The sequence below is a fragment of the Emiliania huxleyi genome (genome assembly GCF_000372725.1).
Source record: "Emiliania huxleyi CCMP1516 unplaced genomic scaffold EMIHUscaffold_28, whole genome shotgun sequence".
In the NCBI taxonomy this organism is placed as follows: Eukaryota; Haptophyta; order Isochrysidales; family Noelaerhabdaceae; genus Emiliania; species Emiliania huxleyi.
This window is the reverse complement of record NW_005199926.1, coordinates 389,673-402,344: the sequence shown is the minus strand read 5'-3', so window position 1 is coordinate 402,344 and position 12,672 is coordinate 389,673. Positions and strand designations below refer to the sequence as shown.

The 12,672-nt window shown below is 67.2% G+C and overlaps 4 protein-coding genes across 4 annotated transcripts; 3 read left to right on the top strand and 1 right to left on the bottom strand.

Moving 5' to 3' along the window:
• Positions 1–613: 613 nt before the first annotated feature.
• Positions 614–2,669, top strand: EMIHUDRAFT_435508 (hypothetical protein). Its single transcript, XM_005776358.1, has 9 exons — positions 614–660; positions 729–825; positions 947–1,657; positions 1,732–1,767; positions 1,906–1,951; positions 2,017–2,069; positions 2,138–2,200; positions 2,314–2,328; positions 2,403–2,669. The coding sequence occupies exons 1-9, from the start codon at positions 632–634 to the stop codon at positions 2,505–2,507; spliced, it is 1,155 nt and encodes a 384-aa protein (XP_005776415.1). The 5' UTR covers positions 614–631; the 3' UTR covers positions 2,508–2,669.
• A 4,226-nt stretch (positions 2,670–6,895) lies between these two features.
• Positions 6,896–7,620, top strand: AP2S2 (Adaptor protein 2 sigma subunit; the record flags this gene model as incomplete). The annotated part of the gene is made up of 2 exons (XM_005776478.1): positions 6,896–7,048; positions 7,202–7,620. 2 exons carry the CDS (start codon positions 6,896–6,898, stop codon positions 7,475–7,477), a joined length of 429 nt encoding a protein of 142 aa, XP_005776535.1. The 3' UTR covers positions 7,478–7,620.
• On the bottom strand, positions 7,614–9,979 carry EMIHUDRAFT_415743 (mrp protein). Its single transcript, XM_005776357.1, has 7 exons — positions 9,234–9,979; positions 8,911–9,070; positions 8,646–8,669; positions 8,527–8,580; positions 8,292–8,392; positions 8,064–8,218; positions 7,614–7,990 (listed from the first exon to the last, which is right to left on the bottom strand). Exons 1-7 carry the CDS (start codon positions 9,924–9,926, stop codon positions 7,732–7,734), a joined length of 1,446 nt encoding a protein of 481 aa, XP_005776414.1. The 5' UTR covers positions 9,927–9,979; the 3' UTR covers positions 7,614–7,731.
• Positions 9,980–12,103: 2,124 nt separating this feature from the next.
• Positions 12,104–12,672, top strand: EMIHUDRAFT_354571 (hypothetical protein; the record flags this gene model as incomplete). The annotated part of the gene is made up of 1 exon (XM_005776356.1): positions 12,104–12,672. A coding segment is annotated over exon 1 (528 nt), but the record flags the coding sequence as incomplete, so codon positions are not given.

The window sequence follows — 12,672 nt, the reverse complement described above, 5'->3', positions numbered from 1 at the left end:
CAGCGGCTGCTGCGGCGCTTCGAGGGGCACGAGGACATCGGCGCAGTGGTGCGGCTCTACCTTCCGCCGGGCGAGGCGGAGGACGAGCCCGCGCTGTGGCGGATCGAGCACGACGACGGCGAGATTAGCCGAGATTGGCCGAGGTTGGCCGAGGTTAGCCGAGGTAGCGTCGTTCACGCGCGCAGCCGTGAGCAGGCGACGAGGAGGAGCTGGAGGAGTACGAGGCGCTCACAGAGACGTGACGGCGCTGAGTGGTACCGGCCCAGCAGTAGTGAGGCCGTTGACTGGTCCTCAGGTGCTCGAGGCGATGAGGCGATGTGGCGGCAGAGGTGGCGGCGGCGGAGACGGCGGCGATGGAGGTGGCGAGCGGCTGGAGGATTGCGAGGGCGAGGGGGAGGCGCCTGTGCTGCAGAACCCGTACAACCCACACGCAAAGGCTCCGCTCACGCCAACGAGGCCGGCCGCACTGTGAAAAACAAGCCTCTTTCACGCCAGCAGCGGTGAGCAGGCGTCGCACCATGAGATCCGCGCCGGCGCTGTCGTGCGCGTGTGGTGGACACCGTCCATGCTGCGGATCGGCTCCAATCAAGCCGCCGCAAGGGGCAGCGGCCGCTTCGAGCGCGGTACCGTCATGCGCTGTGACCCGCCGGAGCTCGCGCGGCGCCGCAACCGCCCCACCAGCCGCATGCGCGTGAACGGCGTCTCTTCACAGCTGCACCCGTGAGCAGGCGCGGGGGCGGCCTGACCGTCCGCTTCGACGTGTTTTACGCCCAGGACGGCCGTACGTTTCCCCACACGCTCGACGAGAACCACGTCGAGATCTTGGTGAATGTGTAGCCGAGAGCTTCCGAGATGGACACGACTCGCCCAGATCAACAGAGAATCTCCTCCCTCGGCCCTCACCTCACCCCTCGCCCCCCGCCCCTCGTCTGCCACCGCGCTGCAGGCCGAGGCACCGCCGTCCGCCTCCGCACCGCCCGCCCTGCACTCCGAGCGCACGCGCCACTCTGCGGCGACCTCCGAGGCAGCGACCTCATCACACCTAGTCCTCGAGGGCGAGGAGGGCGGCGAGGGCGAGGCGCCGGTGGCAACAGAGGCGGAGGGGCTGAGGCTGCACCTCTCACGGCGCGCGAGCACCGGCTACAAGGGCGTGTGCTTGCAGAAAGGCCGCTTTCGAGCGAGCTGCACGCGGGACGGGCGCAGCCTCTTCCTCGGCTACTTCGACTCGGCGGTGGAGGCGGCGGTGGCGTATGCGCTGGCAGTCGGCGAGGCGGCGGCGGAGGAGGGCGACGAGGAGGAGGGCGGCGAGGGGGAGCAGGAGAGCGAGGGGCCGGTGACGGAGGCCGAAGGGTTGCGGCTGCACCTCTCCAGCCGCAGCAGCAGCGGCTACAAGGGCGTACGACAGGCCACCAACTCTGACCGCTTCGAGGCGCGGTACACCAACTCTGGTACACGGTCGACGAACCGATACCTCGGCAACTTTGACTCGGCGGTGGAGGCGGCGGTCGCTTACGCGCGGGCGATCGGCGAGGCGGAGGACGACGACGAGGAGGACGAGGGTGGTGAGGAGGAGAGCGAGGAGGAGGAGGAGGAGGGAGATGACCCGGCAGCTTCATGGGCGCCCAAGCCGGGTTCTCTGCGCTACGACGTGCTCACGGTCCTTCGCTTCACTCGCCCGCGCCCCCTCTCACCTCACGCAGGCTAGTGACTCTGCACTGCGTCTGCCCCTAGGCGTTGCACGCGCTCTCGGGATCGGCGCGCGAGCAGGTCGCAAGCAGCGACACTTTGCGGTGTTTATGAGCGGATCCTCGAACATGCTGCGCCGGCTGCGGATAGGCGGGAGGCGAGCGAGGCTTCGCGCAATCTCGCTGAATCTCGGGTGATCTGGCGGTCTTGGAGAGGTAGGCGGGTGTCGGGCGAGACGCGATCGTGAAGCACGCACGCGAGAACGGCGCCGCCGCCGCGCCGCCGCGCCGCCTGTAGCAAACCATTGGGAAGCCTTCTGTCTGTGAGTAGGCTCCGCCATCACACGCGGCGACGACGACCTCGCGCTCTACCGCCAGGACGCCGTCGCGGCGCCGCGCAGACGAGGGGCTGAGAACAGGCATTTTCACGGCCGGCGTGAAGCTGTGAACAGGACGCCGTGACGGTGCTCGGGAAAGAGAAGCGAGCTCTGGTTCCGCTCTGGTTGCAGGCATGCGTGCACACACCCCACGCATGGCTCACCCGAGTGCTCCTGTTCCGGTGCCGAGGACGGGAGTCGTGGAGACCTCTTGGAGTGACCCCCCCCCCCCCCCCCCCTTTGGTTGGCAGGAGGACGCGCGCTACGTGCTCACGCGATTGGAGGGCGAGTCGCGCACTGGTGCGAGCACCGTCTCTTCACAGCACCAGGCCGTGAGTAGGTGCTCACGCCAGAAGGCCGCGCCGCCGGGCGCGTACAGCCAACGGGCGGTGAAGGGCGGCAAGGGGATCAGGACTCGGATCGGAAGCGGCAACGGCGCGCCTGAGTGAACGGCCGCTTGTAGCCCGTGGACGAGGCTCGAGGGCGCGTTTCCCTCGGCGCCCTCGACCGGCCGCCGCGGGCCGCGGAACGCTTTTTCACGCTCTAGAGAGTACGTACATGTGTATGAGGGAGGATTTTGTGATAGAGGAGACTACCGCGGAGAGTCCATAACGCCGCTGCACCCCTGGACAATTTCCCCCGGGCCCTTTTTTCTATTTCGTATTTGTACGTTTGTCGTTTGTGGTTTGAGGTATCGAGGAATTCTACCCCGCCTCTTGCGCACGCCCAGAGATGCAGCGGAACCTGTTGGACGGCTCGCCGAGAGAAAGAAAAGAGACGTTCGTTCTCAACACTGTGAATTCCCATTCCCAGGGGGGGGGGTACACGGTTCGCCGAGAAAAGAGAAAAACTGCAGCGGAAAATCCGAACGCAAAACGAAGGGTGCAGAGCCGCCGCGTTCGACTGAGGTGAGCGCGTCGTCGCTGCCGCGGTTCGACTGAGGTGAGCGCGTCGTCGCTGCCGCGGTTCGACTGAGGTGAGCGCGTCGTCGCCGCCTCCATGATCCTGCGCACTGCCACGATACTCCTGGCCTTGCGTGTCGCCAGTGCTGTTCCCGGTTTCTGTCCAGGTAGACGGCAGCTGTCAAGCCAATTGTCGGAGGAAGTTGTGCGGCCGATTGGCCAAGGGGGTGAGCAAGAAGTCGTGCGGCCAATAGCCGCTTCGTGGTCGTCAAGCAGCCCCTACTTCGATGGCCAGGTGAATATCCGCCTTCTCTCGGTCCTCGTGGAGACTAACGGGTGGTATCCGAGTTATGCAGGCAGCACCCCATCTGCGCGAGAGGCGTGGGTGGTGCAGCAGCGCAGCATCATGGATCAGGAGTTCCGCTTCTCAACCTATGGTAAGCTCGGCTTCGACCTCGAAAATTCACGTGTCGTCACCCGCGACCTCACGGGAGTGTCGAAAGTGCAGCATCCGGCGGTCTCAAGCAGCAGCGGATGTAGCCGACAGGGCTTCGACCTGCTTGCCACCGCCGCTTGCGAGCTCAGCGAATCTGTTGATATGAACGACATCGACGCGATCCTGTACTACTTGCCAGAGTCCGCGACGGAGTCTTGCGCCTCAAACCCATCCAACCCCACGGGTGGGGGGATTATGGGCAGCTGCTATACGGGCATCCTACGCAAGAATAGTGGAGACCCGTACGTGAGCACAACCTACAAAGACATCAGCGGGGATGCCAGTTCTTACTGGTGGGCGGGTTGCTTTGTGCGCAACCAGCTGGCAGGAAAGGCTGAAGCGAGCGTTGGCACGGGGCCTCACCGCGCAGGTGCCTGTGAGAAGCGTCTCTTTTCACGGCGCCCCGCTACAAATAGGAGCGCACGAGTTCGGCCACCACCTTGGGCTCGGGCACGCGGCCGGCAGCGGCGTCGACCGCTATGCGACAGGACAGCTAAGTGAGTACGGCGACTCGTCCGCGACGATGGGCAACGACAGAGGCGAGCTCAACTCGTTCACAGCGCCCGGTCGCTACTTCTTGGGTGCCATCCCCGACTCCGCCGTGGCGGTCGGCTCGCCATCGTCCACGACTCCCACACAGCTGCGTGCTCTCTCCCTCGGGCCAGAAGGTACAGCCGCTCTGGCGCTCAAGATAAATTGCCCTTCTTGCGAATCCCGCGTCTTAAATTGGGGCGCAGGTGGCGCCGGCGAGATTTGGATCGCCTTTCGCGGCGACGAAGAGACCTGCTCCGCGTTGGGCTGCCACGCCGACCGCGACAACAAGCTGAACCAAGTGACCGTCCACTTCTCGCACGTGAATGCATATGGCGACATCCGGACGGAGAAGTGGTTCTGGCTGGGGGCGGGTGAGACGTACATGCTCCCGACGGGCGGCATGGCAGTCGCCGCGTGCTCCATCGTCGATGACAGCGCCATAGTCGCAGTCGGAGGGACCGAAACCGCAGCGGTGAGCAACTGCGGGATGCCCTTTGCTCCTCCCTCTCCGCCATCGGCGCCGCCAACGCCAGGAATCTACAACGGCTGCTCAAACCTGTGCTGCTCTCTTCTGACGCTCGGCGGTGTCGAGTACACCATCTTACCTGACTCCGCGCCCGGCGTGTGCTGCGGCGGCTACTGCTCGTACAGCGGCACATACCCCGGGTGGGGTGCTGTCGAGCTCTCCTACGGGGAGTTCTACACCGGTTCCCCCTACTTCGTCACTGTTGCCTCCTCCTACCCAGCCTGCCTGTCCGGATCCATCTCCGTGATAGCCAGCTACACCGTCGCTCAGGTAACGGCCGCCTGCCCCAGCGCGCCTTCGCCACCACCCTCGGCGTCGCCGCCGCCGCCACCGCCCTCGGCTTCGCCCTCGCCACCGCCACCATCTTCGTCACCGTCGCCGCCCCCACCGCCTCCGTCGCCGCCACCACCGTTGCCACCGCCGCCATCGCTACCTGCGCCGCTACCGCCGCCGCCTTCTCCACCACCACCTTTACCACCACCGTCGCCGCCGTCGCCATCGCCACCCCCGCCTTCGCCTCCCTCCCCGTCACCCCCGCCGCCCTCGCCCCCGCCGCCGTCACCCTCGCCATCGCCGCCCCCGCCGTCGACACCACCGCCGTCACCACCCGCGCCGTCACCGCCACCGCCGTCGCCGCCGTCGCCATCACCCTCGCCGTCGCCGCCTCCGCCGTCGCCGCCTCCGACCATCGCCTCCCTCGCCGTCGCTACCTCCACCATCGCCCCCACCGCCGTCACTCTCGCCGTCACCTCCACCGTCGCCGACGCCGCCTCCGTCGCCACCACCGCCGTCACCGTCGTCACCGCCGCCGCCGCCGCCGCCGCCGCCGCCGTCGCAGCCACCGCCGCCGCTGCCTCCACCACCCTCGCCGCCACCCCCGTCGTCGCCGCCATCGCCGCCTTTGCTGCCGTTGCCTGCTCCGCCTTCACCGCGTCCGCCGGCGCTGTCGCCGTCGCCGCCTCCACCGTTGCTGTCGCCGTCGTCCTCTCTGACGCCCTCCCCAGCGCCCCCACCCGCACCTCCACCCCCGAGGCCGCCGCCGCCGCCGCCGGCACAGTCGAGGTCGTTCCGGGTCGTCGCGACCTTCGCCGCAAGTGGCGAAGTCGGCGACTATGACGCCGCCGCGCAGAGGCTGATCCTCGTCACTCTCGCGGAGCTGGCCGGGTTCAGCTTTGTGCCTCTCGGCTCCACCCTCGAGATCACCGCCGGAAGCGTCGTCGTGGTTGCCACGATCCCGGCGACGACGCCGGCGGAGGCCGCCTCCGCACAGCGCAGCCTCCGCGCATACACGGAGGAGGCGGGCCGAGGCGACTTTGAGGCGGCTATGAGCGCCGCAAACGTCACCTACATCGATAGCACTCTCCGGGTCGAGGTGGAGGAGGTCGGCGAAGGGGGTTCCTCCCCCGCGGTCGCCGTGGCGGCGGCCGCGGCGGTGGGGGTGGCCGTCACCGCGGCCCTGCTCGGAGGCGGCATGTACCTCCGGGCGAGGAGGCAGCGCCGCTGCTCGCCCCCGGATGAGCCCGGCCCTGGTAAAGGCTACAAGGTGGGCCCGCGGACCTCTCATCACGAGGTCTCTCTGTCGATATGATGTTGGATAAGATCGGGGGAGCAAGTCGGAGGATGACGCCGTCGTCGCTTACACTCCCGGCGTTACCAGTGCCTCCCCGTGTCTGTAGCCTGTGGCGTCTGTCGTGGGCCCCGTGGCCGTGCGTGCCGCGTCTCCTGTGCCCCCAATAGTGCCAGTGCGTGCCAGTCCCGTGCTTAGTGTTGTGAGAGCGAGGGGTTTAATAAATAAAATAAACGGACATCCCAAGCTAAGGGCTGGGTCGAGGACAGACACGAATCCAGCTTCGGCTGAGGGCTGAGAAGCTGCCGGCCCAAGTCAGTGGCAAACCAGCGGTAATTTGCCCACAGGTGGGGGTGGTTGTCTGGCGCGCCGCGCGCAAAGATTCATGGCCAAGAAATTCTTGATGAACGATGTTGATGAAGCACCTTCCACGCACTTCCCGTGGGTGACACATCTAAAACATCTCTCACACAGATCATCACACAGTTCGTACGATCAGGCGCCATCTGTATTTCAGAGAGATTTTTAGCAATACCAAACAACTCTAACACTCACACGTTTGTTTGTATTTCATCACACAAAAGAGAGTACGTAGGAGTTGCAGCCAAACATCATCGGCGTGCTCGGCTGCGGCTATAGCAAGCACATACGGGGGGAGGGCGCATCGCCGCGCGGAGAGGGCTGGGCACAGGGCACAGGGGATCTCTCTCGCAAGCCGGCGGGATCGAGGGCCCAAAATTCTTTTCGCGTCCCTCTCTCGGCGCTGTTGGCGGCGTTCAGCGCGAGCACAGCCCGTGCCTGGTGGCTTATGATCCAGTTCATCCTCCTGCAGAACCGACAGGGCAAGACCCGGCTGAGCAAATACTACCGCACCTATACTGACGATGAGAAGATCAAGATTGAGGCCGAGATTCACCGCATCGTGACGACCCGCGACCAGAAATTCACAAACTTCGTCGAGGTGCCGGGCCAGCGGGGTACGGGCGGGGACGGGCCAAAAATGCGGGGACGGGCGGCGGGGATGGGGCGGAACATTGGGGGGGGGGGGGGGTCACCCGAAATCTCTCCGCACCTCGCGCCCCCATCGCCCTGACTTGCCCCCCGCTGCGCGCAGTTCAAGCAGTACAAGCTGATATACCGGCGATACGCGGGGCTCTTCTTTACGCTGTGCGTTGATGTGAACGATAACGAGCTGGTGTATTTCGAGTCGATCCATCTCTTCGTCGAGCTTCTGGACCAGTTCTTTGGCAACGTGTGCGAGCTCGACCTTGTCTTCAACTTCAACAAAGTGTACATGATCCTCGACGAGTTCTTCCTGGCGGGCGAGGTGCAGGAGACGTCCAAGCAGACCATTCTGCACCGCGTCCAGGATTTGGACAAACTCGAGTAGATCTCCCACTCTACCCAGTCTCCCAGTGTTCTCACCGCCTCGCTGCACGCCGCGGCGCGCGGGCGCGGCGCTCCGGCGCTCTCTCTCACTGGTGTCAGCCAGCGCGGTGGGCAAATACGGTTTACGTCGATTGGTTGTCGCTACGTACATTCATCATGAAGACGAAAATTTTCGGCCTCCTCGCTCAACGTCTCTGTGCACGCCGTGCGAGCACCGCGACCCGGGCTCTACCGGGCGCCCCACCACCCACATCACTACCCGTGCGCGGCCGCCAGATGCGGGAAATCCCCAAGCGGGACGACTGTCGCACCGCCACCGCACCAGTAGAGCTTGGCGCCGGGCTGGCCCGCCTCGGTCTCGCACGGCTCGACCGTGTCCAGCAGCGGCGCAGACGCGTCGCCCGCACCCGCGCCGCCGCGCAGCGCGTGCAGCGCGGCCTTCGAGAGCACGAACTCCCGCCCCTCGTGGTCGCCGCTGAGTACGCGGAGGACGAGCCCGCGCTTCGGGTCGTACCTTGAGGGCGCGAGCAGGGCGGGGGTGAGAGGGCGCCGTCCACCGGAAGCGCAAGGCCTCAGCGCGGCCGCACCGCAGATGCGACCCACTCCCGCCCGCCGCGGCGCCGTGTTGCCGCTCCCCAATCGCGACCACCAAGTGGCGCGCCGCCGCGCGGAGGGCGTGCGCCGACTCGCTCTGCGATGTGAGCAGCTGGAGCGGCGAGCCCGCATCGACTGCCTCTCCCACCTGCGGCCACGCGGCCTAAGGGCTCGCCTAGGGGACTCCCTCGCCGTGCTGCGCGTGGTCTCGTCTCCGCCACCTGAGGCTCGATCGGGAGGCGGAAGGTGTCGCTCTCGCGTAGACCCGCGTGCCGCCTCACCGCCTCGAGCTGCGAGCCGCCAAAGGGCAGGTGCGTCCGGCCTGTCCCGTCGGCGACGCGGAGAACTGAGTCCGGATGCGCGGGCGCGGGCGGGGGGGGGGGGGGGGGGGGGCAAGGCGCCGGGAAAGCTTCGGGGCCGGGGCGGGTGCGCGGTCTAGGGGCTGAGGGGGCGGGCCTGTGTCGTCGGTAAAGTGGGCCGTGTTCTCGACGAGGCAGATCATCGGCACGCCTAATATAATCAGAAGAATACGAAGAAGTGGGCCGTGTTCTCGACGAGGGAGGTCATCGGCACGCCGAGCTCTCGCAGCATGTCGACGCCTGTGGCGGGCCACACCACACAACGTGTGGCCGACGCCGCGCGGAGGCGTGGGCACGGCGCGCGCGCGAGGGGGGTGCTCATGCGGCGCCACAAGTGTGACCGCTCACCCGCTCCCGAACCGAGGGGGTATTCGAGAGCGGTTGCGCGGGCGCGACAGAGAGGGTGGCGGCGACGGGGAGGCGAGGGGGAGGCGGGATGTGGCGGCGACAGGGTCGAGGGGGGGCGCGGGAAGGCGCACGCCTTTGAGCACGTCCACCGTCGAGAGGCGCTGCGGCGTCGTCACCAGCACCGCCGCGGACAGGCCGTATGTCTGCGAGAGCGTGAGATGCACGTCGCCCGTGCCGGGCGGCAGGTCGACGAGAAGGTAGTCGAGCTCGCCCCAGTCGGTCCCCGAGAGCATCTGGGATGCATTGGGACGGCGCCGTCAAGCAAGACCGGGAAGGGGGGGGGGGGCGGGGGGGCACACAGCGGGAGATCATCTCACCCAGCGACGCGTTCTAGGCCATTCGCCGCGCGGGTGAAGAATGGGGCTTGCGGGTGTGTGGGAGCTTGTCGGAAGTCACCTGCCCGACTGTCTTGCCTACCATCGGGCCGCGCATCACCGCCGCCGGCACCGCCCCGCTCGAAGCGCCCTTGCCCACGAACCCGTAAGACATGAGCCTCACGCCGTCGGCTTCGGCCGGCGCGAGGAGCCGCGTCTGCGCGTCCTGCCGGAGCGGCAACGAGCCGGGCGGCAGCCGCACCAGCGACGGCAGCGACGGGCCGTGCACGTCTGCGTCGAGGAGCCCGACCCGCCCGCCCTGGGTGGCGAGGGCGTAGGCGAGGTTGACCGCGACGGTCGACTTGCCCACGCCGCCCTTGCAGCTGCTGATGCCAACCAGCGCGCCAACGTGCCGCAGCGACGGCGGCGCATTGGAGCCCATAAATGAGCGCGGGCGCGAGAGCGTGGACTCGACGCTGCTGCGGCGCGCCCACGGTAGAGCCTCAATCGCGGCCGCGGCGGCCGCCTCGACGGCGCCGCGTCTCATCGCGCCGGAGCGGAACTCGAGCTTGACCGCCACAGTCGCGTCGGGCTGCACGGCGAGCCGCTTGCAGCGCGCGAGTGCTGGGTCGAGCACGCCGTTGAGGGCGGCGAGCGCCTCCTCCTCGAGCCGCGCGCGCCCGCGCGCTGTCGCAAGAGCGCACCGGCGCCGCACAAACGAGGTGCCAATGCGCATGGTGGCATGATTGTGCAGGTGATGCAGACCCATGTGCATGGTGTGCTTATGTTGTCGACCTGTGCAGACGGGCTCCGGGTCGCCGCTGCGCCTGCGGCCGCCACCGCGTGGAGGGTGAGCAGAGCACAGGAGAGGAGCGCGAGGCCCTAGCCCTCGGCCCAGCCGGCACGCGCGCTGGGTCAGCTGCGACAGAGAGGCTGGCCGTGGCACGCGTGCGCAGCAAGGCTGGGCGAGGTGTTGAGTGGCAACCGACCCCAGCTCGTTTGGGACACGTCACGGCGAAGGCGGAATGTCGGGCGAGACCGTCGAATCACGGGGTGGAGTGGCGACGGTGTGTGGGGCGTGGCGCGCGCCCCGACGGTGTCAGCCCGCGTCGCAAAGGAGACAGCTGGGGCTGGCGTGTGGCGCCGCAGCCAGTTCTCGCTTTGGGTCACTGCCCCGCACGCATGGACCCCACGTGGGACCCCTCCTCCCCATGGTCCTGCCCATGGGAGTCTATCGTGGCAGGTCACTGCCCCGTATGGGGCCCCACTCTGTGGGACCCCTCCTCCCCATGGGCCTGCCCATGGGAGGTTAGTGTGGCAGGTTGCTGCCCCGCACGGGACCCCACCCAGTGGGACCCCGCTTGCCCATGGGCCGTGCCCATGGGAGTCTATCGTGGCAGGTTGCTGCCCCGCATGGACCCCACTTTGTGGGACCCCTCCTCCCCATGGGCCTGCCCATGGGAGTCTATCGTGGCAGGTCACTGCCCCGTATGGGGCCCCACTCGAGTGGGACCCCTCCTCCCCATGGGCCTGCCCATGGGAGTCTATCGTGGCAGGTCACTGCCCCGTATGGGGCCCCACTCGAGTGGGGCCCCTCCTCCCCATGGTCCTGCCCATGGGAGTCTTCCCCTACCCTTGGCTGAGCACATCTACCTGCGAGCTAGCCTCTCCGCATTTTCTCTTCCAGTCATCCGCCCGCGCCGCGCGCCATCTCTGGGCGTCTAGTGCAGCCACTGACAGAGCTATTCCGAAGGAGTGGTCGACGCCTCGCCTAGAGTTCGGGTGGACTTGCGCACTGCTTAGCCCTGAGGGGGGAGTGTGTGTGAGGTGGTGTAATGTCGTCCCGTTTCAGGCGGCAGGTCAGGGGATTAGCCGGGAGGATTCGGCAGCTCAGCCGGGGGCTGAGCGTCTGCAGGCAGCCTTCCGCTCGCGCCGAAATTCACAGCCCTCCCGGGCCGACGGGGTGCTCCTTGGATCGGGCCCCGCTCCCCGCTTTTCCTGTACCTGGACTGTCCGGGTCAGGAGGGTGAGAGTATTGGGTGGGCGAGGGCAGTACATCTGGCGGGTGGGGATTGAGGGACAGCAAGAGGGCTGATTGGGGGGTCAATGGGCGCGCGGGCGGCGCTTCGTGGTCCTGGGCGAGCAGGGGTAGTGGTTAGGAGTCTTGGGCCTGGAGATATGAGGATTGTCGAGATGTCATGCGAGAGCGGTAGGTGGGCGAAGGTAGCGCGGCTGGAGAGTGGTGTCCGAGGGACAATGATGAGTTGTCAGTTGGGGCGCGAGACGCGCGGGACAGTGTCGGAGGCGGCCAGTGAGTTAGGGTTGGCTTTGAGCAGTGCAGCGAGTGTGTGGTCAAGCGTGGGAGCAGCGCGCGAGCACCGGATTTTTTTGCTGTGCGAGTCGAGTTTGTGGCCGGTGCGCGGGAACCTGGCTGAAAACCCGCGCATCCGGCCGGTTGTGCGACCGAGGTCGCCGATTGTACGACCGAGGTCGCAGAGCCGCTTGGCGACGCGACGCGCACGTCGCCAAGGAGTTCGTAAAATGTCCGAGGTTTTTCGGCAGGCATTCCAGTGGCGAGGCGACTGATGGCCTTCCAGGAGCTTGGCCCGGCTCTTCCTACGCGAGTTGCCGTTTCACCGCGGTCGATGCGGTATCGACGCCGACCATCTCGCCGCCCCGCGACCCCATCCGCGCGCGCGCTGAGATGTGTCTGTCCATCCATTGTCGGTGCTCGAGAGAGAAAACGGCTTCCAGCACATGGGTGCCAGCGGTGGTGTGTTGAGAGTTGGGAGGTGTTTATGTATGTAAAGAGTGAATGCAGAAGATCGAAAAGGGGAGGGACGCGGCCAGAAAGAGGGCGGGCGCCGAGGTTCGAAAGCCGGCGCTTTCGCGCGTTCGAAGGGGCTTTGCACGGAGTTTGTGCGAAATTTGCGGTTGGCCTTCGCCCTGCGGCGAGATGGCACCGCAGGCGGCGTGCGTGCACGAGGGCGGCGGCGTCGAGCGCCGAGCAGCACACCACGAGCGCGAGCGGCAGCGCAGACAACGCGAGGCAGCGGGCGGCACGACCGAGCCGGCGGCGGAGGAGGCGATGGACGTCGAGGCGGTGAGCGCCGCGGACGTGCTGGCCGGCGTGGAGGAGAGCGGCCCGAACTACGCCCTTCCGACGGCGAGGGAGGGCCAGAGGGAGCGGCGGGAGCGGCTGCGGGTGGACGAGACGGCGAAGCAGGCGGGGCACACCATCGTGGAGACGGGAACGCACGTCGAGATCCTGGGCGAGCAGGGCTTGTGGTGGCCGGCCACCATCGCGGGGCGGGAGGAGGACGTGGACGGCCGGCTCGTGCACGAGGTCGAATACGACGGCCACCAGGGCGAGCAGTACTGGCACATGCTTGACGACGAGCAGTGGCGGCGCGCGACCGCGATGCCGACGCCAGCCGACGGCACGAATGTGGCGGCCTCCACCGAGGGCGAGGAGAGCGGCGGCGAGGAGAGCGGCGGCGAGGAGAGCGGCGGCGAGGAGG

Coding starts and splice junctions, on each gene's coding strand:
- EMIHUDRAFT_435508 (XM_005776358.1), top strand. CDS start 632: ATGCGCTGTGACCCGCCGGAGCTCGCGCG. Junction 1,768..1,905: donor CGGGATCGGCGCGCGAGCAG/GTCGCAAGCAGC, acceptor TTGGAGAGGTAG/GCGGGTGTCGGGCGAGACGC. Junction 1,952..2,016: donor GAAGCACGCACGCGAGAACG/GCGCCGCCGCCG, acceptor GTCTGTGAGTAG/GCTCCGCCATCACACGCGGC.
- EMIHUDRAFT_415743 (XM_005776357.1), bottom strand. CDS start 9,926: ATGCACATGGGTCTGCATCACCTGCACAATCATGCCACCATGCGCATT. Junction 8,581..8,645: donor CGACATGCTGCGAGAGCTCG/GCGTGCCGATGA, acceptor TGATTATATTAG/GCGTGCCGATGATCTGCCTC. Junction 7,991..8,063: donor GGGAGTGGGTCGCATCTGCG/GTGCGGCCGCGC, acceptor CGCGCCCTCAAG/GTACGACCCGAAGCGCGGGC.